This window comes from Leucoraja erinacea, chromosome 22, assembly GCF_028641065.1.
Source record: "Leucoraja erinacea ecotype New England chromosome 22, Leri_hhj_1, whole genome shotgun sequence".
In the NCBI taxonomy this organism is placed as follows: domain Eukaryota; kingdom Metazoa; phylum Chordata; class Chondrichthyes; order Rajiformes; family Rajidae; genus Leucoraja; species Leucoraja erinaceus.
In genome coordinates, this window is record NC_073398.1 from 36824729 (window position 1) to 36849809 (window position 25081).

Genomic DNA, 25081 nt, shown 5'->3' on the forward strand with positions numbered 1-25081 from the left:
CAACTTTTAAGAAACGGTTAGGTACATAGATAGGGCAGGTTTTGAGGGATATGGACCAAATGCAGGCAAGTGGGACTAGTGTAGCTGGGGCATGTTGGCTGGTGTGGGCAAGTTGGGCTGAAGGGCCTGTTTCCACACTGTATCACTCTGTGACTAGTGTAGCTGGGGCATGTTGGCCGGTGTGGGCAAGTTGGGCTGAAGGGCCTGTTTCCACACTGTATCGCTCTGTGACTAGTGTAGATGGGGCATGTTGGCCGGTGTGGGCATGTTGGCCGGTGTGGACAAGTTGGGCCGAAGGGCCTGTTTCCACACTGTATCACTCTATGACTATATACGGGAATAAGGTTTAGTGCAAGACAAAGCCAGTGAAGTCCAATCAAAGAGGAAGTTCAAATTTGGAATTTGTGAATCTAAGGCTGTGACTGTGATGAAGATTGTCCATGAGATCCTGTGGCCCTGTGGGGTCTGTCAGCATGTGTAATGTTCTGCCCACTAGGTCCGGTGCGGAGTGACCCTGTGGGGTCTGTCAGTGTGTGTAATGCTCTGCCCACTAGGTCCGTGGCGGAGTGACGGTCTGCTTTGATCTGTGGTTTTCACGCCACACAGCTGAACTGCTTTAGCTGTGAAACGGCCAATGACAGGATGATTAATTTGCAACGTCCGACTTCTCCAACAGACCAGAGAGGGGCTGAACCTGCGCCAGGTTTAGTTTAGTTTAGAGATACAGCGCGGAAACAGGCCCTTCGGCCCAGCTAGTCCGTGCCGACCTGCGATCCCCGCACACTAACACTATCCTACACACACAGGGTGGCACGGTGGTGCAGCGGGTAGAGCTGCTGCCTCACAGCGCCAGAGACCCAGGTTCCATCCTGACTACGGGCGCTGTCTGTACGGAGTTTGTACGTTCTCCCCGTGACCTGCGTGGGTTTTCTCCGGGTGCTCCGGTTTCCTCCCACACTCCAAAGACGTACAGGTTTGTTGGCATAGTAAATGTAAACATTGTCCCTAGAGTGCGTAGGGTAGTGTTAATATGTTGGTCGGTGTGGACTCGTTGGGCTGAAGGGCCTGTTTCCACGCTGTATCTCTAAACTAAACTAAACACTAAGGTTAATTTACAATTTTACCGAAGCCAATTAACCTACAAACCTGCACCTCTTTGGAATGTGGGAGGAAACGGAGCACCCGGAGAAAACCCATGCAGGTCACGGGGAGAACGTGCAAACTCCGTACAGACAGCACCCGTAGTCAGGATGAAACCCGGGTCTCTGGCGCTGTGAGGCAGCAGCTCTACCCGCTGCGCCACTGTACCGACCTTTCTCACCCAACAGTGTAACGAGATATCATTGTTCAGGAATTAATTTTGCAGGATCGTTACTTCAAAGACCTACACTGGGGTTTAAAACATTCATCAAAATGAAATGAAACTGAGAGCGCATTTTAAACAATTATTTTCCATCACAAAACTAATTAAAGAGCACTGTACACATACATGGAAATTCATCAGCATTAGAACGTGTTCAGAGTTTGGACACAAAGCCTCGCTGGCTGGAGAGATTCCACCAGCAGTTTGATGAATGTGTATTGATCATTCCTGTATCGCCCCTGCCACAGAGCGAATCCCTTGAGTATGATTCCTCCAATATTAATGGCCCTATCACAGAAAATATAAAAGAAGACTTCTGAATCGACTTTTCTAATTAGTTATTTCAATAACTGATTAATGGCTCCTTGAGAAAGCTAATGGAAAACTTGGCTACAGATAAAGAAATGCTTTAAAATGGCAAGTTTAGAATGAGAGGGGGGGGCCTCATTCAAACTTCACCGAATAGTGAAAGGCCTGGATGTGGAGAGGATGTTTCCACTAGTGGGAGAGTCTAGGACCAGAGGGCACAGCCTCAGAATTAAAGGGTGTTCCTTTAGGAAGGAGATGATGAGGAATTCTCTAGGCAGAGGGTGGTGAATCTGTGGGATTCATTGCCACAGACGGCTGTGGAGGCCACAAGTCAGTGGGTATTTTTAAGGCAGAGATAGATAGATTCTTGATTAGTGCGGGTGTCAGGGGTTATGGGGAGAAGGCAGGAGTATGGGGTTGAGGGAGAGATAGATCAGCCATGATTCTCCCCCCGCACAATTAAAGCATGGAATAATCTCCACCCTACCATAGTTACCCAACCAGTTCCAACTACATTTAAGGTAGCTCTTTCTTCCCAAAAACCCTTCCTGGTTTAAGTCTTCCCTCCAACACCTCCAGTTCAAATTCCATTTGGAATATTTTGGACCAAGAAACCAAGATTCAATGATGCAGTAGACATGATGGGCCGAATGGCCTAATTATGGTCCTAGAACATCAACTTATGAAAATCATAGTTATAATAATAATAATAATTTTATTTATAGAGCACTTTAAAAACAAACATAGTTGCAACAAAGTGTTGTACATCACTAATCATTGACAAAAAAGTTAATACACACCAAAAATAACAATAAAAATAAATAGTAGGAAAAGACATGTAAAATAAAGAAACATCAAAAACACCACAAACAGAAGCAAAGTCTCAGGCATGGTCAAAAGCCAGGGAGTACAAATGTGTTTTAACACTGGATTTGAAGGTGATTATAGTTATACATCATAGAACTAGGCCCTTCAGCCCACTGTCCATACTATCTTTACTGAAGTGACACATTATCAAGGTTGATCCCACACACAAAACCAATGGCCCAACTAAGCAAGTCTTTTGTCTGTTGTCTATTGAATGGCGGTGCAGGCTCAAAGGGCCGAATGGCCAACTCCTGCACCTGTTGTCTATGTTGCTATGTTTCTAATAGGTCCACCTGATGTGTTGCTGTGCTGAATGAAGGGTCTGTGATTGTTGTTCCCCAGGTGCGGGGCGATGAGCGGCTAATCCGTACGGACCAGGGGCTGCTGATCCGGAGCGTGGAGCGGCAAGATGCGGGGGTGTACTTGTGCCGGGCCGAGGAACAGTCCTTCAGCCACACTATCGGCCGGCTGCGGCTCAAGGTGATCGACAACGAGCAGATAGACAGCGGGCAGAGGGAGGAGAGTCGTGCCCGGGACTTTGGCCACGAGTCACGGATACGCTACAAGGATTACGTCCAGCTGCTGACCAGCGGCAGTTTCACCGTCGACGATTACTGCGAACAGTTGTGGCACCGGGAGAAACGGCGGCAACGAAACCGCGGGCCCGGCAAATGGAAGCACGTACAGGAGGCGAAGAAAAGCCGTAACCGCAGGCACCACCGCTAGACTGGAGACCCCCCCCCCCCCCCCCAGGCTGGAGACCCCCCCCCCTCACCCCCCTCACCCCCCCTCCCCCCTAGGCTGGACCCCCCCCCCCTCACCCCCCCCCCCCCCCCAGGCTGCAGCCCCCCCATAGACTGGCCCCCCCCCCCCTCACCCACCCCCAAGGCTGGAGCCCCCCCCTCACCCACCCCCCCCCTGGAGACCCCCCCCCCCACCCCCCCCAAGGCTGGAGCCCCCAATAGGCTGGAGCCCCCCCCCCCTCACTCACCCCCCCCCAGGCTGCAGCCCCCCATAGGCTGAGCCCCCCCCCCTCACCCACCCCCCCAGGCTGGAGACCCCCCTTCACCCACCCCCCCCCAGGCTGGAGACCCCCCCTCTCACCCCCCTCCACCCCCCCCCCCCCCCAAGCTGGAGACCCCCCTTCACCCACCCCCTCCCCCATAGGCTGCAGCCCCCCCTCACCCCCCCCCCCCCCTAGGCTGGAGCCCCCCCTCACCTCCTCACCCCCCTCACCCATAGGTTGCAGCCCCTCCTCACCCATCCCCCCCCCCTCCCCCCCACGGCCCCCCCCCAGCCCCCCCTCAGGCTGGAGCCCCCCCCTCACCCCCTCATCCCCTCCCCCACCCCCTCCCCCCTTCCCCCCCATCCCCCCCCTAAGCTGCAGCCCCCCCTCACCAAGACCCAAAGCCACCGTTGACCACTGGGCCACAATGCCCCTCCCTCACTCACTCCGCACCGCACTCCAGCCAGACCACACTTCCAGTTGCGACCAGCTCACACAGAGCTGGAGTAACTCAGCGGGACGGGCAGCATCTCTGGAGAGGAGTGGGAGACCCTTCTTCAGATGTTCTCAAAGTGTCAAAGCCGGACTCGAGATGGCCGCTGCTATCTCCTCCAACGTAGAGTTGACGGTGTGGACTCAGGCCATTCTGCCCCACGCACCATGCTGTCTCCCTGCTCCACAAGCCTATCCCAGCACGGGAACATCGGACACCTCTGCACGTCAGTCTGGACCATGTGTCTCAGGCACAAACACTCTTAATCACTGAACACATTCCTCATCAACATCAGCTCAGTGCAACACAACAACACAAGTGTATCCCTTCTTGCTGTGAATTGCTACTGGTATTTATGCATGTGTAATATCAACCTGACACAACCTAGACTGGTCACTGGTCCATCCACCACCTAGAAACTTTGATGCTATTCCTCTTCTATCATCTAGGATGCCTTGCCATAAGTTCAAGGAGCAGAATTAGGCCATTCGGCCCATCAAGTCCACTCCGCCATTCAATCATGGCTGATCTATCTCTCCCTCCTAACCCCATTCTCCTGCCTTCTCCCCATAACCCCTGACACCCGCACTGATCAAGAATCTATCTATCTCTGCCTTAAAAATACCCACTGACTTGTGGCCTCCACAGCCGTCTGTGGCAATGAATCCCACAGATTCACCACCCTCTGACTGGAGAAATGTTCTTAACGTGCCAGCTACGAGGTTTGTGTACAGGGTAGCAGGTAGAAAGCTTGAGAAGCTACACCCAATATAGAACGCAAAGGTTTAGAGGGTTGTGGGCCATAGTCCTTGGGAGAGTGGGACTTGCTTAGATGGGGACAAGTTGAGGTGAAAAGCTTTTGTTGCGTGCTATCCAGTCAGCGGAAAGACAACACATGATTACAATCGAGCCGTCCACAGTGTACAGATACAGGATAAAGGGAATAACGTTTAGTGCAAGGTAAAGTCCGATCAAGGATAGTCCGAGGGTCACCAATGAGGTAGATAGTAGTTCAGGACCGCTCTCTAGTTGTGGTAGGATGGTTCAGTTGCCTGATAACAGCCGGGAAGAAACTGTCCCTGAATCTGGAGGTGTGCGTTGGTTTTCACACTTCTGTACTTAAGGGGTTGGACAGGCTAGATGCAGGAAGATTGCTCCTGATGTTGGGGAAGTCCAGGACAAGGGGTCACAGCTTAAGGATAAGGGGAAATCCTTTAAAACCGAGATGAGAAGAACTTTTTTCACACAGAGAGTGGTGAATCTCTGGAACTCTCTGCCGCAGAGGGTAGTCGAGGCCAGTTCATTGGCTATATTTCAGAGGGAGTTAGATGTGGCCCTTGTGGCTAAGGGGATCAGAGGGTATGGAGAGAAGGCAGGTACGGGATACTGAGTTGGATGATCAGCCATGATCATATTGAATGGCGGTGCAGGCTCGAAGGGCCGAATGGCCTACTCCTGCACCTAATTTCTATGTTTCTATGTACCTCTTGCCCAATGGGAGAGGGGAGAAGAGGGAGTGGCCGGGGTGAGCTAATGTTACTATGTAGGTGCTGTGTGTCGCGGTGACTGGATGTGTTTGCAGTTCCCAGAGGAAGCCCGGTCCCAGTTTGAGGTCACGGGGAGAAGGGAGGTATGGCCACGTGTCTGAGATTTCATTGTGGGGGTGGGGGGGGGGGGGGGGGGGGGGGAATTGAGCTGAGAGAATCTGATTCTTCTGTGTAGTTTAAATCGCTTCAATGGAGACACCTAGTGAGGAGAGGGTTCGGATGGGTCAGGGCAGGACGGTGAATAAGGTGAAATAAATAACAGAACTAGCTGGACAATTAGTAATAAGAAGAAACTGCTGACCATGGGTGACGTTTCACAGAGTGCTGGAGTAACTCAGTGGGTCAGGCAGCAACTGTGGAGAACATGGATAGGTGACATCTTAGGTCCAGATCTGAAGAAGGGTTCCGACCCGTAATGTCACCTATCCATGTTCTCCACAGATGCTGCCTGACCCACTGAGTTACTCCAGCACTCTGTGAAACGTCACCTATCCATGTTCTCCACAGATGCTGCCTGACCCGCTGAGTTATGGTGCAGCAGCATCTATGAAGCGAAGGAAATAGGCAAAGTTTCGGGCCGAAACTCTTCTGGAAATAGGCAACGTTTCGGGCCGAAACCCGGAAGGGTTTCGACCCGAAACGTTGCCTATTTCCTTAGCTCCATAGATGCTGCTGCACCCGCTGAGTTACTCCAGCACTCTGTGAAACGTCACCTATCCATGTTCTCCACAGATGCTGCTGCACCCGCTGAGTTACTCCAGCACTCTGTGAAACGTCACCTATCCATGTTCTCCACAGATGCTGCCTGACCCGCTGAGTTACTCCAGCACTCTGTGTCTATCTTTTACAACTCATAAACCCACTACCCAATCATTGTTTGCCCTCGTGTGTTACCGTTGAACCTGCGCTGGACAAATTGAACAAGTCAGTTCAAGCTGATACAGGAACGCTAAAGGCATCACAGTTTCAGCAAGTGACCAGGGTGTGGTGGTGAAACTAGCTGGCAATCTAGGCCACTGTACAAAAAAGTCCTTATTCTTTCGTTTTTTTAAATATTTAAAATAGTTGAGCATTTTGACAGTTTTATTAAATGTTTAGCTGAGCTGTGGGTTTGCTTGGAATGTCACCTTGAAACAAGGGAGACGTATGATATGTATGGGACGGCACGGTGGTGCAGCGGGTAGAGCTGCTGCCTCACGGCGCCAGAGACCCGGGTTCCATCCTGACTACGGGCGCTGTCTGTACGGAGTTTGCACGTTCTCCCCGTGACCTGCGTGGGTTTTCTCCGGGTGCTCCGGTTTCCTCCCACACTCCAGGTTTGTAGATTAATTGGCTTCAGTAAAGATTGTAAATTGTCCCCAGTGTGTGTGTAGGATAGTGTTAGTGTGCGGGGATCGCTGGTCGGCACGGACTCGGTGGGCCAAAGGGCCTGTTTCCGTGCTGATTCACTAAACTAAATCTGAAACGGATACGATGACTTTCTCTTGTGTACAGATGTTAAATATAGCGTGTTATGGAATCCATATTCCAGGTGTGGAAATGTGAAATGTATATTTTGCTATTATTTTAATAAAGTAGATGTATTTAAACGGATCCCTCTTTGATTCTGTTCAATGTTACATTAAAGTAGACACACTTACTGGAGTTACAGACAATAGACAATAGGTGCAGGAGTAGAGGCCATTCGGCCCTTCGAGCCTGCACCATTCACCATTCAATGTGATCATGGCTGATCATCCAACTCAGTATCCCGTACCTGCCTTCTCTCCATACCCCCTGATCCTGTCACTGACACAAGGCCCATTGTTAAACCCATCACCATGCATCCTATTGGCAAGCTCAGAGGTTAAACTCGTGTTAATAGGTGTTTCACCAACAGATCACTTACTAGATTAGACTAGACAACAGCCTGAAGAAGGGTCTCGACCCAAAACATAGAAACATAGAAAATAGGACCATTCGGCCGTTCGAGCCTGAGTTGGATGATCAGCCATGATCATATTGAATGGTGGTGCAGGCTGGAAGGGCTGAATGGCCTCTACTCCTGCACCTATTTTCTATGTTTCTATGTTTCTATGAGCCTGCACCGCCATTCAATATGATCATGGCTGATCATCCAACTCAGTATCCCGTACCTGCCTTCTCTCCATACCCCCTGATCCCCTTAGCCACAAGGGCCACATCTAACTCCCTCTTAAATATAGCCAATGAACTGGCCTCGACTACCCTCTGCGGCAGAGAGTTCCACAGATTCACCACTCTCTGTGTGAAAAAAGTTCTTCTCATCTCGATTTTAAAGGATTTCCCCCTTATCCTTAAGCTGAGACCCCTTGTCCTGGACTTCCCTAACATCGGGAACAATCTTCCTGCATCTAGCCTGTCCAACCCCTTAAGAATTTTGTAAGTTTCTATAAGATCCCCTCTCAATATCCTAAATTCTAGAAACCAAGTCTATCCAGTCTTTCTTCATAAGACAGTCCTGACATCCCAGGAATCAGTCTGGCGAACCGTCTCTGTACTCCCTCTATGGCAATAATGTCCTTCCTCAGATTTGGAGACCAAAACTGTACGCAATACCCCAGGTGTGGTCTCACCAAGACCCTGTACAACTGCAGTAGAACCTCCCTGCTCCTATACTCAAATCCTTTTGCTATGAAAGCTAACATACCATTGGCTTTCTTCACTGCCTGCTGCACCTGCATGCCTACTTTCAATGACTGGTGTACCATGACACCCAGGTCTCGCTGCATCTCCCCCTTTCCCAATCGGCCACCATTTAGTGAAGGGAATATTCACCGTGACCTGTACGACACAGATCACAGAGCTACACGTCCAGTAACAACACACGGCTAATGCAGAGCTACGACTGTGTGAAGTGATGTTTGCCGTTGTGACCCTGACATCCGACCCCCAGCGCCTCTTGTCAAGATGATTCCTTCTGCCGATGATGCTTTCAGTTTGCCATTGTGACTATCGCAGCCTCAGGCGTGTGATTTGCCTTTATGCTTGTCATGTGAAAGTATCCCAGCTGAGAGCTGAAGCTAGCAGGGGCAAAGGTCACAAGCCAAGAGTGGTCTCAGTGGCCACAATGGCAGAATGTTTGCACCTTAAACTCAAATGCTTTTATTGTCGACTAAAGCCAAGCCAGTTTATATGGATGTTCACACATGCCGACACACTAGCACGTTGCTGCAGGAAGGAACTGCAGATGCTGGTTTCAACCAGAGATAGACACAGAGTGCTGGAGTAACTCAGCGGGTCAGGCAGCATCTGTGGAGAACATGGATAGGTGACGTTTCACAGAGTGCTGGAGTAACTCAGCGGGTCAGGCAGCATCTCTGGTTACTGAGTTACTCCAGCACTCTGTGTGTGTTACAGTGTTCATGTCCGGATCCAAACCTTGACCAATACTGGGATTCATCATCCATGCGGCACGTTGCTCCTGTGTCCTTGGATCAACATTTAATCCCCAGATCGGAAAACTATCTGGGTTTGATTGCACTGAATGCTTTATCTCTGCAGAATTTAAAACAAAACCCCAAATGTCACCGAGTGAAAGACGTGATCCAGAGAGTCCAAGCCTCGCTGTGTTCATTAGAGCAGAGCTGAAGATCTAAGTGTGTAATTCCGACACATATCCCTCTCCAGCGAGCTATGAGACGGGTTCAGAGTGCAGCAATGTCTGGGTTAGGTCCACACCCGGGTGGGTTTAGAGAGGGACCACATCTGGCCACCGGTTCCCTGGGGAGTGTCTGGGAACCGCCGCGGGGAGTGCACAACAAAAATAAATGATTGCATTAATATATACAATAGAAAACAACACCAATCAAACCCATCACCTTAGCACAAAATCACCCAGTCATCTGAAACATATATTAAATAACAGACAATAGACAATAGGTGCAGGAGTAGAGGCCATTCGGCCCTTCGAGCCAGCACCGTCATTCAATGTGATCATGGCTGATCATCCCCAATCAGTACCCCGTTCCTGCCTTCTCCCCATATCCCCTGACTCCACTATCTTTAAGAGCCCTATCTAGCTCTGTCTTGAAAGTATCCAGAGAACCGGCCTCCACCGCCCTCTGAGGCAGAGAATTCCACAGACTCACAACTCTCTGTGTGAAAAAGTGTTTCCTCGTCTCCGTTCTAACAGCAGAGAGAGACTCGAAATATGTAAGGGAAAAGTCAAGAAGGAATCGGAGTAGAATGAGGCCATTCAGCCCATCTAGACGATGGTATCTCCTCCCTAAACGAACGTTGTTGAAGTCTGAAGGTGTGAAAATGACAGATTAAAGCAGATGATGCTGAATGTGGTGGAATGTTTCCGTGTTGGTGGGGGGGGGGGGGGGGTGGGGAGGGGGGGGGGGGGTGTGGCGGGGGGGGGGGGAGTTGGCAACGAGACACACACCCAGTATTTTGTGTCTATCTTCAACCTCTGCAGTTCCTTCCAACACCTTAGGCCTGAAGGTATTTGGTCCCCATGCCAGAGAGCTAGTACATACTGGATGAGGGGCTGAATGGCCTGTTTCCATGCTGTACCACTCGTTGACAATGAAAGTTTAGTTGCGTTTATTGTCCCGTGTACTGAGGTACAGTGAAAAGCTTTTGTTGCGTGCTAACCAGTCAGCGGAAAGACAATACATGATTACAATCGAGCCGTCCACAGTGTACAGATACAGGATAAAGGGAATAACGTTTAGTGCAAGGTAAAGTCCGATCAAGGATAGTCCGAGGGTCACCAATGAGGTAGATAGTAGTTCAGGACCGCTCTCTAGTTGTGGTAGGATGGTTCAGTTGCCTGATAACAGACGGGAAGAAACTGTCCCTGAATCTGGAGGTGTGTGTGTGTTGGTAGCAGAAGGGGTTTGGCCGGGAGCGTTGCCATGACGGGCCCTTCCCGGCATTGGGGAACGTTGATGTTGCCAATATGTTGGGCTCTCCCTCTCTCTCTCTCTCCCCCTCTCCCCCCTCCCTCTCTCTCTCCTCTCTCCCTCTCTCCCTCTCTCCTCTCTCTCCCTCTCTCTCCCTCTCCCTCTCCCCCTCTCCCCCTCTCCCCCTCCCCCTCCCTCCCTCTCCCCCTCCTCTCTCCCCCTCTCCCTCTCTCCCTCTCCCTCTCTCTCTCTCCCTCTCCCCCTCTCCCCCTCCCTCCCTCTCCCCCTCTCTCCTCTCTCTCCCCCTCTCCCTCTCTCCCTCTCTCCCTCTCCCCCTCTCTCCCTCTCCCTCTCTCCCTCCCTCTCTCCCTCCCTCCCCCTCTCCCCCTCTCTCCCCCCTCTCCCTCTCTCTCCCTCTCTCTCCCCCTCCTCTCTCCCCACTCTCTCTCCCTCTCCCTCCCCACTCCCTCTCTCCCTCTCTCCCCCTCTCCCTCTCTCCTCCTCTCTCTCTATCCCTATATACTCTCCCTCTCCCCCTCTCCCCCCTCCATGTCTCTCTCTATCTCTCTCTCTGTCTCCCCCTCTCTCCTCTCTCCCTCTCTCCCCCTCCCCCTCCCTCCCCCTCTCCCTCTCCCTCTCCCCCTCTCCCCCCCTCTCCCTCTCCCTCCCCTCCCCCTCCCTCTCCCTCTCCCCCTCTCCCCTCTCCCTCTCCCCCTCTCCCTCTCCCTCTCTCTCTCACCCTCCCTCTCCCCCCTCTCCCTCCCTCTCCCTCCCTCTCCCCTCCCCCTCTCCCCCCTCTCCCTCTCCCTCTCCCCTCCCCCTCCCCTCCCTCTCTCCCCTCCCTCCCCTGCTAGTACCAAGTTGGCCAGCCCCAGGCATAATGCATACCCCCCACATGAAGCCTCCGCCACAGATCTCTAGCCTGCCCTGGGCTTTGCTTCTATGTTGACAAGGAGTCAGCAGCGAGTTAGTTTGAGTCGATGTGCTCATTACTAACATGTAGCTGCTGCTTGAGACCGGTTGCCAGGGGGATGTGGAATCACAGACAGGCAGGGGCTGGTGGCAGCTCGGATACTAAACAACAACAGAGAACTTTCACTGGAGTTCAGAGAGAGAGACCCTCATCTGTGGGAATGTAGTCTAGAGATACAACACGGCAACAGGCCCTTCGGCCCACCGAGTCCGTACCGACCAGCGATCCCTGCATACTAACACTATCCTACACATGCTCAAATATCACTGCACCTTAATTGGTACGTGACACTAAGCTGAACCTGACACCTTGAAAAACTGGGGACAATTTACATTTACACCAAGCCTAATGTAGGGGAAACCGGAACACCCGGAGAAAACCCACGCTGGTCACGGGGAGAACGTGCAAACTCCGTACAGACAGCGCCCGTAGTCAGGATCGAACCCGGGTCTCTGGTGCTGTGAGGCAGCAGCTCTACCCGCTGCACCACCGTGCCACCAATGACTATTTCTGGCAACAGCACGACGTGGAACAAACAACACAATGTTCTTGAAATATAATTTAAAACATTCTAAAAATTAACTGCAGATGCTGGTTTATACCGAGTGCTGAAGTAACTCAGCGGGTCAGGCAGCATCTGTGGAGAACATGGATAGGTGACGTTTCACAGAGTGCTGGAGTAACTCAGCGGGTCAGGCAGCATCTGTGGAGAACATGGATAGGTGTCACGAAGGTTCTTGATCTAAAACGGCATTTATCAATGTTCGCCCGAGAACATGGTGGTGCAGCGGGTAGAGCTGCTGCCTCACAGCGCCAGAGACCCGGGTTCCATCCTGACTACGGGTGCTGTCTGTACGGAGTTTGCACGTTCTCCCCGTGACCTGCGTGGGTTTTCTCCGGGTGCTCCGGTTTCCTCCCACACTCCAAAGACGTGCAGGTTTGTATGTTAATTGGCTTCAGTAAAGATTGTAAATTGTCCCTAGTGTGTGTAGGATAGTGTTAGTGTGCGGGGATCGCTGGTCGGCACGGACTCGGTGGGCCGAAGGGCCTGTTTCCGTGCTGTATCTCTAAACTAAACCAAACTAAGATGTTGCCTGACCCGCTGAGTTACTCCAGCACTCTGTGTAATCCCCATGTGATGACTGTAAATACTGTGACACAGTTGGACTGCCTGATGCTATTTCTTCAAAGCCCCTGGGCATTTGCGCAGTATTCAGATACATGCCATTACCAAGAGATTAGCATTCCTCCATGCAGCACTAACTCATAAAAACCTTATTAAGGCAATTTAATATTTCATTTTTGGCCCAGGATAAGTGGAGAAACAATGACTGGGCTTTGAAATTACTGGCAGATACTAGTTGTTCATCTCACATCCCCCACTGTTGGTGAATAGAGTTTCAACTCAAACTTGGAGCTAAGTCAGAGCTGTAGAGACACACTGTGTGGAAACAGGCCCTTCAGCCCAACTTGCCCATACCGACCAACATGCCCCATCTACACTAGTCCCACCTGCCCACCAAACCTGTCCTATCCATGTACCTGTCTAACTGTTTCTTAAATGTTTCTATAGTCCCAGCCTCAACTACCTCCTCCGGCAGCTCGTTCCATACACCCTGTGTGAAAAAGTTACCCCCCAGGTTCATATTAAATCTTTCCCCCCCCCTTCACCTTAAACCCATGTCCTCTGGTCCTCGATTCCCTGACTCTGGGCAAGAGACTCTGTGTGTCTTCTCCACTCTATTCCTCTCATGTTTTTATCCACAATAAAATCACCCCTCATCCTCCTGTGCTCCAAGGAATAGAGTCCCAGCCTGCTCAACCTGTCCCTAGAGCTACGTTGGAAAGGGTGCAAAGAGCTTCACCAGAACGTTACCTGGGCTAGCAGGCAAAGGGTGGGGTTGGATGGGCTGGGACTTGGTCCTTTGGAGTTTTGGAGATCATCACAGGAGGGGGGGAGAGGAGGGGGAGAGAGAGAGAGGAGGGAGAGAGAGGGAGAGAGAGAGGAGGGGAGAGAGGAGGGGAGAGAGAGTGGGGAGAGAGTGGCGAGAGAGGAGGGGGAGAGAGGGTATTACAGATTATTTAATAAGATTATAAAGAATTAATTTTACTGAAGATATATAGATATAGAGAGGAGGGAGAGAGAGAAGGAGAGAGAAGGAGAGGGAGAGAAGGAGAGAGGAGGGGGAGAGAGGAGGGGGGAGAGAGAGATGAGGGGAAGAGAGGATAGGGGGAGTGAGGAGAGAGGAGAGGACAGAGAGAGGGGAGAGAGGAGAGGGAGAGAGGAGGGGGGGAGAGAGGGAGGGGGAGAGAGGAGGGGGAGAGGGGAGGGGGAGAGAGGAGGGGGATATGTAAAGCTGGAGGGAGGGATGTAGAAGGGAGGGGAGAGAGAGGGGGGATAAACAGGCATGTGGGTCTGTGGGAGTGGAGAGGAGTGTACAGTGGAAGGGTAAACAGCAGGGAGATCACTCATGATTTTATCCACCTCTATAAGATCACCCCTCATCCTCCTGCGCTCCATGGAATAGAGACCAAGCCTACTCAACCTCTCCCTGTAGCTCACACCCTCTAGACCTGGCAACATCCTCGTAAATCTTTTCTTAACCCTTTCAAGCTTGCCAACATCTTTCCTGTAACATGGTGCCCAGAACTGGACACAATATTCTAAATGTGGCCTCCCCAACATCTTATACAACTGCAACATGACCTCCAAACTTCTATACTCAATACTCTGACTGATGAAGGCCAATTTGCCAAAAGCCTTTTTGACCACCTCATCCACCTGTGACTCCACCTTCAAGGAACCATACACATGTACTACTAGATCCCTCTGCTCTACAACACGACCCAGAGGTCGACCATTCACTGTGTAGGTCCTGCCCTTGTTCGACATCTGACACTTCTCTGTATTAAACTGCATCAACCATTCCTCCGTCCACCCGGCCAATCGATCCAGATCCTGCTGCAATCGTTCACAACCATCTTCACTTTCTGCAAAACCACTCACCTTTGTATCATCAGCAAACTTGCTAATCCTGCCCTGTGTGTTCTCATGCAGTGCGGGAGGAAACCGAAGATCTTGCAGGAAAACTCCCGCAGGCCACGGGGAGAAGGTACAAACTGCGTACAGGCAGCACCCATAGTCGGGATGGAACCCGGTTCTCCAGTGCTGCAAGTGCTGTAAGGCAGCAACACTTCCGCTGCAACCTGGCTAATCCTTGCTCACAGCAAGAACTCCACCCTATCCATACACAGTGTTTGATGTGACTCTACATCAAGGTGAGTTGCTCACCTGTGACCTGTGATGAAAGAGTGAAACCAGGTAAAGGTACATTCCTCTCAGCGCACGCAACGGGCCATTCTACATCTCATTGTGTCAGCGTCTCCTGTGTCCAACTCCACATCACACGGTGCTCAGCCCATCCAGATGCCTCCCAGATGTTTAGGAAGGAACTGCAGATGCTGGTTTAAAGCACAGATAATCACAAAATGCTGGAGTAACTCAGCGGGACAGGCAGCATCTCTGGAGAGAAGGAATGGGTGAGTTCACACCTTACATGCACCTTGTACCTTGACTCAGTCTGAAGAAGGGTCTCGACCCGAAATATCACAGATTCCTTCTCTCCATAGATGCTGCCTGACCCGCTGAGTTACTCCAGCACTCTGTGAAACGTCACCTATCCATGTTCTCCACAGATGCTGCCTGACCCGCTGAGTTACTCCAGCACTCTGTGAAACATCACCTATCCATGTTCTCCACAGATGCTGCCTGACCCGCTGAGTTACTCCAGCACTCTGTGAAACATCACCTATCCATGTTCTCCACAGATGCTGCCTGACCCGCTGAGCTATGGTGAGCAGCATCTATGGAGCGAAGGAAATAGGCAACGTTTCGGGGCCGAAATCCTTATGGAAATAGGCAACGTTTCGGGCCGAAACCCTTCCGGATTTCGGCCCGAAACGTTGCCTATTTCCTTAGCTCCATAGATACTGCTGCACCCGCTGAGTTACTCCAGCACTCTGTGTCGATCTCACCAAATATGCCTGTGATTAATCCTCAGCTTTCCTAGTGTTGATTGGACTTGTCCGTGAGAATCTTCCCACTAATGGGCAGTGACTGCCGCTCCACTGTGGGACTGTAATCACCTGCAGTCCTCCCGCCCGCTGCCCCTCATGTATAAGTGGGTCCCGTTGACAGGAGTTGGGAGCGACAATTCGGAGACTCACTGACAGACAGATGTTCACACATCTGTTGCTGCTCTTAGCTTGGTGTAAGAAGGAACTGCAGATGCTGGTTTACACCGAAGATAGTCACAAAGTGCTGGAATAATTCAGTGGGACAGGCAGCATCTCTGGAGAGAAGGAACACATGCAGTCCTTTTCAAAGCCTCATTTTGCAACCCTCCCTAAATCCTTCCAAACATTAGCAACCAGCATCACCTGCTGCAGCATCTTTCATGCCATGGTCAACTTTAGGATTCATGTTCATAAGTTCCAGCAGCAGGATTAGGCCATTCGGCCCATCAAGTCCACTCCACCATCCAATCATGGCTGATCTATCTCTCCCTCCTAACCCCATTCTCCTGCCTTCTCCCCATGACCCCTGACACCCGTACTAATCAAGAATCTATCTATCTCCGCCTTAAATATATCCACTGACTTGTGGCCTCCACCGCCGTCTGTGGCAACAAACCCCACAGATTCACCACCCTCTGGCTAAAGAAATTCCTCCTCATCTCCTTCCTAAAGGAACGTCCTTTAATTCTGAGGCTGTGCCCTCTGGTCCTAGACTCTCCCACTAGTGGAAACATCCTCTCCACATCCACTCTATCCAGACCTTTCACTATTCAGAGATTGTTGCGAGATGGGGGGAAATGTCACAAAGCCTTTGTGCCTGAAATCCACTTCAAGGCTGTTGTATTTCTGTTCCGCACCCATTTTCTTTGACAAGGACTGAAATGGGATTATTGCACATCAATCTAATACTCTTATTAAAGCTTGGTAATTCTCTTAATAGCCGATCCTATTAAACCCTTCCAAATCAAAGGGTCCCAGAAATACAGATACATCATGAGTCCATGTGAGCAGCTTGCAGATGTCGAGGCAAGCTCTGCTCAATACCAACACTTAAGACATCAATGTGAATTATAATTGGATCGTGTTGTCATTGAAAGGCAGCAGCTGTTGAGGGAGAGACTTCCCTTTCCCCAGCTCAGATCACGGGCAGAGCCAGTCCCCCGGGTGCCTGCGACATTAAACCAGAATTAAATGCCTGAAAATGTAACGCAAAAGTGTTGAGGCTGCAAATATCAAATAGAAAACCAACGAGGAGATGTTGAAGTATTTGGAAGATCAGCCAGATTCATAGAATCATTACAGCGCAACGATAGCCAGTGATCCATCACTCACAGAGTCTTTGGTTTAGTTTAGAGAGACAGTGTAGAAACAGGCCCTTCGGCACACCGAGTCCTGGCAGACAGCATCTCTGGAGAACATGGACAGAGTCTTTGGTTTAGTTTAGAGAGACAGTGTAGAAACAGGCCATTCGGCCCACCGAGTCCAGGCCGACCAGCAACCCCTACACACACTAGGGACAATTTTACATTTACACAAAGCCAATTAACCTGTAAACCTGCACGTCTTTGGAGTGTGGGAGGAAACCGAAGGTCTTGGAGAAAACCCACGCAGGTCACGGGGAGAACGTGCAAACTCCGTACAGACAGCACCCGTAGTCAGGATCGAACCCGGGTCTCTGACGCGGTGAGGCAGCAGCTCTACCCGCTGCAACACCAAGTCGTGCGAGTCATAGACTCTTACAGCATGGAGACAGACCCTTCGGCCCAACTCATCTATGCTTACCAAGATGTCCCTGTGTTTGGAATCTGTGGAGAACATGGATAGGTGACGTTTCACAGAGTGCTGGAGTAACTCAGCGGGTCAGGCAGCATCTGTGGAGAACATGGATAGGTGACGTTTCACAGAGTGCTAGAGTAACTCAGCGGGTCAGGCAGCATCTGTGGAGAACATGGATCGGTGATATTCCGGGTCTAGACTACTGATTCCATCATGATCTTCTCATTGTCTCGTCAATTCTTCTGACATTGTTGGTTCCTCAGATCCTCATCGTGTCAGCTCCTCTTCCCCCTCTCCCCTCCCCCCCCCCCCCCACCACTCCTCCTCCCACCCTCTCATCTTCTATCATTCCATTCCCTCCACTAATATGGATCAGCAAACCTTCACATTAAATCAAGTGGCAGCGCTCGTTATAACATGAAACCCATGTCCCTTGTCTCCTCTTTACCGACACCAACACAGACTTGGAATTGTGGATTTCTCTGCCACAGAAGGTAGTTGAGGCCACACAGTTCATTGGCTATATTTAAGAGGGAGTTAGATGTGGCCCTTGTGGCTAAAGGGATCAGGGGGTATGGAGAGAAGGCAGGTACAGGATACTGAGTTGGATGATCAGCCATGATCATATTGAATGGCGGTGCAGGCTCATAGAAACATAGAAACATAGAAAATAGGTGCAGGAGTAGAGGCCATTCGGCCCTTCCAGGGGATCAGGGGGGTATGGAGAGAAGGCAGGTACGGGATACTGAGTTGGATGATCAGCCATGATCATATTGAATGGCGGTGCAGGCTCGAAGGGCTGAATGGCCTACTCCTGCACCTAATTTCTATGTTTCTATGTTTCTATGTTTAAAGGGCCTGCCCCACGGCGCAAGTTCACCCAAGAGATCTCTCGAGTTTAAAAAAATCAAACTCTTGGTTCCTCATCACGAGTATTTTTTTACTCTTGGAGATTTTTCACACTGTTGAAAAATTTCCCGAGTTTCCGTGTTTCCCGAGTACCTGGCGTTAGCGTAACGAGCCGTTACGAGCCGCTACGAGCCGCTACGAGCCGCTACGAGCCGCTACGAGCCGCTACGAGACGCTACGAGCCGTTACGAGCCGCTACGAGCCGTTACGAGCCGCGAGCCGTTACGAGCCGCTACGAGCCGCTACGAGCCGCTACGAGCCGCTACGAGACGCCCACGTACCCGATTGAATGGAACGCAGGTCTCTGGTGCTGTGAGCCAGCAGCTTTACCCGCTGCCCCACCATCACGCCACCGTGACGTGCACAAAGACTCGATGGGCAGAAGGGCCTGTTTCCCCGCTGTATCTCTGACTATAAAGGTGATGTTTCGGGTTGGAAGCCAACATTCCCGTTCGTTAACTACCCGACACATCAGATACTGACGCTGAATTTACCCACATGATCTAATTCAATGATCTAAAGTGAAACTTCTCCAGCAGCTGACGAGGATTTGTGCTCCTATCTCCAGCACATTAATCAGGTCGTCTACATCCAGGGCCTGTGAATTTACAGCTGAGCTACACGGCTGATTTACTGAGCAAGTGGCGATGAATCATTCAATGAGTGTTGTGTGTCAGAACCACCTTGGCCTTGTCTCTTGGCCGTCAGTGGGCAAGATGCAGACAGCGTGAGGTGGATATCCACTATCCAGCCCCACAGCTAATTCACTTGTCAGGCCCAAAGGCCTTTTGCTAAACATAGAAACATAGAAACATAGAAATTAGGTGCAGGAGTAGAGGCCATTCGGCCCTTCGAGCCAGCACCGCCATTCAATATGATCATGGCTGATCATCCAAATCAGTATCCCGTACCTGCCTTCTCTCCATACCCCCTGATCCCCTTAGCCACAAGGGCCACATCTTATAGAAACTTACAAAATTCTTAAGGGGTTGGACAGGCTAGATGCAGGAAGATTGTTCCCGATGTTGGGGAAGTCCAGGACAAGGGGTCACAGCTTAAGGATAAGGGGGAAATCTTTTAGGACCGAGATGAGGAAAACATTTTTCACACAGAGAGTGGTGAATCTGTGGAATTCTCTGCCGCAGAAGGTAGTTGAGGCCACAGTTCATTGGCTATATTTAAGAGGGAGTTAGATGTGGCCCTTGTGGCTAAAGGGATCAGGGGGTATGGAGAGAAGGCAGGTACGGGATACTGAATTGGATGATCAGCCATGATCATATTGAATGGCGGTGCAGGCTCGAAGGGCCGAATGGCCTCTACTCCTGCACCTACTATCTATGTTTCTATGTTTCCTCCCACACTCCAAAGACATTCAAGTAAGAAGTACAGAGTGCTGGAGAAACTCAGCGGGTGCATCAGCATCTATGGAGCGAAGGAAATAGGTAACGTTTCGGGCCGAAACCCTTCTGATGGGGGGGTGGGGGGGGAGAAGGAATGAAAAAGGGAGGAGGAGGAGCCCGAGGGCGGGGGGATGGGAGGAGACAGCTCGAGGGTTAAGGTGGCCCGTGCCACTCCACCCCCCTCCAGCAACCCACAACCCCCCCCCGACACATCGCCCCGTCCCCAGTCCACCCACCTGCCTTCCTCCGGCCCCAACCCCCATCACTGTCGAGTGTTCACCATCCCCCCCGACCTCCCCCTCTCCCCCACTCAACGGTCTGTCCTCAACAGAGGCCTTACCTTTGTCCCCCTCCATCCCCACCTCAATGAATTCCGCGCCCACCACGACTTGGAGCGCTTCTACCGTCGCCTCCGCCTCACAGCTTTCTTCCATGGGAAGGAGTCCTCGCCCCCCACTGATGACCCCTTTTCCCGTCTCCAACGCACCCCCTCCTCGTGGAACCCCCCTCTCGTAACGTCCCGGCTCTGGAACTTTTTTATCAATAACTGCCGTCGCGACATCAACCGCCTCAACTTCTCCACTCCCCTGTCTCACTCCAATCTCTCACCACATGAACGTTCTGCCATCGACTCACTCCGCAACAACCCAGATTTGGTTATCAAACCCGCTGACAAGGGAGGTGCCGTGGTAGTCTGGCGCGCCGATCTCTACAAAGCTGAGGCCACGCGCCAACTATCGGACACCTCCTCCTACTTACCCCTGGACCATGACCCCACTGACGAGCACCAGCCCACCATCTCCAGCACCATCACCAACTTCATCCACTCCAATGCCCTACCCGACCGAGCCTCCAACCTCATCGTTCCCCAGCCCCGCACGGCCCGTTTTTACCTTCTCCCCAAAATCCACAAACCCGGCTCTCCCGGCAGACCCATTGTCTCTGCTTGTTCGTGCCCCACCGAACTAATCTCCACATACCTTGACTCCATACTATCCCCCTTGGTCAAATCCTTTCCTACCTATGTTCTAGACACCTCAGACACTCTCCGTCGTCTCCGCGCATTCCACTCTCTAGGCCCTCACCCCCTCATCTTCACCATGTATGTCCAGTCACTCTACACCTCCATTCCCCACCAGGATGGTCTCAAAGCCCTCCGGTTCTTCCTCGACCAGAGAAGCAACCTATACCCAGCCACTGACACTCTCCTCCGCCTAGCGGAGTTGGTCCTTACCCTCAATAACTTTACCATTTCCTCCAAATACAAGGCGTAGCTATGGACACACGCATGGGCCCCAGCTATGCCTGCCTATTTGTAGGTTACGTCGAGCAATCCTTGTTCAATACATACCAGGGCCCCATCCCCGACCTCTACCTCCGCTACATCGACGACTGCTTTGGTGCCACCTCCTGCACCCGCACACAACTGACTGACTTTATCCACTTCACCATCAACTTCCATCCGGCACTCAAATACACCTGGACCATTTCCGCCACTTCCCTACCATTCCTTGACCTCACCATCTCCATTGCAGGTGACAGACTTCTAACCGACATACACTATAAACCCACTGACTCACATGGCTATCTGGACTACACTTCTTCCCACCCTGCTTCCTGTAAGGACTCCATCCCCTACTCGCAATTCCTCCGTCTACGCCGCATCTGCTCCCAGGATGAGACGTTCCACACCAGGACATCAGAAATGTTCTCACTATTCAGGGAACGGGGATTCCCCTCCGCCACCATAGATGAGGCTCGCACCAGGGTCTCTTCCATACCCCGCAACACTGCTCTCTCTCCCCATCCCCGCACTCGCAACAAGGGCCAAGTCCCCCTTGTCCTCACCTTTCACCCCACCAGCCGTCACATACAACACATAATCCTCCGTCAGTTTCGCCACCTCCAACGTGACCCCACCACTCGCCACATTTTCCCATCACCGTTCCTGGCAAAGACCGCTCCCTCCGCAACTCCCTTGTCAATTCTTCCCTTCCCTCCCGTACCACCCCCTCCCCGGGCACTTTCCGTTGCAACCGCCAGAAATGCAACACCTGTCCCTTTACCTCCCCCCTCGACTCCATTCAAGGACCCAAGCAGTCGTTCCAGGTGCGACAAAGGTTCACCTGTATCTCCTCCAACCTCATCTACTGCATCCGCTGCTCTAGATGTCAGCTGATCTACATCGGGGAGACTAAGCAGAGGTTGGGCAATCGTTTCGCCGAACACCTCCGCTCAGTCCGCAATAACCTACCTGAACTCCCGGTGGCTTAGCACTTCAACTCCCCCTCCCATTCCCAATCCGACCTCTCTGTCCTGGGTCTCCTCCATTGCCAGAGTGAGCAACACCGGAAATTGGATGAACAGCACCTCATATTCCGCCTGGGTTGCTTGCGTCCGGATGGCATGAACGTTGAATTCTCCCAGTTTTGCTAGCCCTTGCTGTCTCCTCCCCTTCCTTAACCCTCGAGCTGTCTCCTCCCACCCTCCTATCCGCCTGCCCTCAGGCTCCTCCTCCTCCCTTTTTCCTTCCTTCTCCCACCTACCCCCCATCAGACTGAAGAAGGGTTTCGGCCCGAAACGTTGCCTATTTCCTTTGCTCCATAGATGCTGCTGCACCCGCTGAGTTTCTCCAGCATTTTTGTCTACCTTCGATCTTCCAGCATCTGCAGTTCCTTCTTGAACACAAGTTTGTAGGTTAATTGGTTTGGTGTAAATGTAAACATTGTCCCTAGTGTGTGTAGGGCAGTGTTAGTGTGCGGGGATCGCAGGTTGGCATGGATCCGCTGGGCCGAAGGGCCTGTGTCCGTGCTGTATCTCTAAACTACACTAAAACTAAATGATGAACTGGTGATGAAATACAGGAAGGATTCAGCTGATGGTTAGTTGTTGAGAAATTGCCGTGCAGGGTTGCTGCATGGATGAGCATTCAAGCTGTGTTCATTCTGCTGATATAAATCTCCAATTGAAACCAGCTGCTGTGTGTTTGATTCTATCAGTGGTGACGATATGCTTCGATGGATCGCTGTGCAAATTCTTGGATAATAAGGCAAAGAGCAATAGAGAGTATGCCCTGGTTTATAATCAAAATCTGAATCCCTGTCTGTTTGTCCAAGGTATCAGACCCATCTCTTCGCAATGGTTGTTGCATGACATGAGGCTACACATGAGACAGACGATGTATACATCTGGACTACACCAGGAACAACCATGACATTCTGTCGGAGAAACAGAAGATGACAGAAGCACTCAACAGGTCAGGCCGCATCTGTGGAAAAAGAAACCTGGTTATTGTTTCAGGTCAAACTCCTTTCATCAGGTCTCTCTCCTTCCCTGCCCAGAACTGCTCCAATTCCACCCAAACTCAATCTGACACAGTGATGCTTTTAGTTCATTCTAGTTTAGTTTAGAGATACAGCACGGAAACATACCCTTCTTCCCACCTGCGATCCCCGCACACTAACATTATCCTACACACACTGGGGACAATTTACAATCTTTACCGAAGTCAATTAACCTACAAACCTGCACGTCTTTGGAGTGTGGGAGGAAACCGGAGCACCCGGAGAAAACCAACGCAGGTCACGGGGAGAACGTACAAACTCCGTACAGACTGTAAACTTTATCTAAGCTAAACCTCAGTGTAAACGCTTGTCACTGCACCGATGTACATGCTGACAATAAACTAAACTAAACTAAACTAAATTGTTGCGAGCTCTGAGAGAAACGATGAACATCGAGTAGTTTGTAAAACTCTTGTAATAAATATTTAATTGTTTCCCTTTGAAGAGAATCACCTGTAACTTTGAACTCAGCGGACAGGCTTGTGTTTTATAACATTCTGTAAGCCTCCTGCGGTTGTATAAAGCTCCAAACCAAAATGAGGTCTCAAGGTTGTTCTTGAAAACGCAACATGTATTAGGAGATTGAAATTGGATCGAGATGTCGGTGAATGGGCTGGTGATGCAGCGCGCTTTGTTTGAGCCACGATTCACATTGAAATAGGATGTGTAATCCACCCTGATTGATTCTTTACTCTGCCCTGGATGACAATCTGCTCAAAGACATGACAGGAGACAAGGGCAAATCCTTTCCTTGATTGGAGGGACTTGAAGAGGGATGGGAGCTTCAGGAGAGGTTGTCTGTAGCTAATGCCCCTGAGCCGCTGCCTGCCACACTCTCTCATTCTTACATCTTGCAAGGACCTAATTTAACCCATTCCTTTCTTCTTCAACCACCTAGAGCTCACGGACCCACCGACAATCCCACCTCTAGGGTCTCGACCCGAAACGTCACCCATTCCTTCTCTCCAGAGATGCTGCCTGTCCCGCTGAGTTACTACAGCATTTAGAAACATAGAAACATAGAAATGAGGTGCAGGAGTAGGCCATTCGGCCCTTCGAGCCTGCACCGCCACTCAATATGATCATAGCTGATCATCCAACTCAGTATCCCGTACCTGCCTTCTCTCCATACCCTCTGATCCCCTTGGCCACAAGGGCCACATCTAACTCCCTCTTAAATATAGCCAATGAACTGGCCTCAACTACCCTCTGTGGCAGAGAGTTCCAGAGATTCACCACTCTCTGTGTGAAAAAAGTTCTCCTCAGCTCGGTTTTAAAGGATTTCCCCCTTATCCTTAAGCTGTGACCCCTTGTCCTGGACTTTCCCAACATCGGGAACAATCTTCCTCATCTAGCCTGTCCAACCCCTTAAGAATTCTGTGTCTATCTCCGGTTTAAACCAGCATCTGCAGTTCCTTCCGACACATTCGTTTTTCAATTTTTTGTTTTTGAGATACAGCGCGGAAACAGGCCCTTCGGCCCATCAAGTCTGCACCGACCAGCGACCCCCACACACTAACCAGGGCCAATTTACATTTACACCAAGCCATTAATCTACAAACCTGCACGTCTTTGGAGTGTGGGAGGAAACCGGAGCACCCGGAGAAAACCCACGCAGGTCACGGGGAGAACGTGCAAACTCCGTACAGACAGCGCCCGTAGTCAGGATGGAACCCGGGGTCTCTGGCGCTGTGAGGCAGCAACTCTACCCGCTGCACCACTGTGCCGCCCATGGCGCCCAGTAATTGAGCCGTACAGCACAGAATCAGGCTCTTCAGCCCATCTTGTCCTTGTGGCCCAAGGCCTGGGTGGAGGGGATGTGGAGAGGATGTTTCCACTAGTGGGAGAGTCTAGGACCAGAGGGCACAGCCTCAGAATTAAAGGATGTTCTTTCAGGAAGGAGATGAAGAGAAATTTATTGTCAGAGGGTGGTGAATCTGTGGAATTCATTGCCACAGAACATAGAAACATAGACAATAGCTGCAGGAGTAGGCCATTCGGCCCTTCTAGCCAGCACCGCCATTCTCCCCATAATCCCTGATTCCTTCAGCCCTAAGAGCTAAATCTAACTCTTTCTTGAAAGCATCCAGTGAATTGGCCTCCACCGCCTTCTGTGGCAGAGAATTCCACAGATTCACAACTTTCT

General features: G+C 51.1%; 1 protein-coding gene across 1 annotated transcript in view; it reads left to right on the plus strand.

Annotated features, from left to right (window-relative positions):
* sema3d (sema domain, immunoglobulin domain (Ig), short basic domain, secreted, (semaphorin) 3D) overlaps positions 1-3298 on the plus strand; it is a 119461-nt gene extending 116163 nt beyond the window's left edge. The window contains exon 18 of the mRNA XM_055653507.1: positions 2882-3298. Coding sequence (XP_055509482.1) covers positions 2882-3265 — 384 coding nt within the window. The 3' untranslated portion in view covers positions 3266-3298. The remainder of the gene's footprint in view (positions 1-2881) is intronic.
* The last annotated feature ends 21783 nt before the right edge of the window (positions 3299-25081 follow it).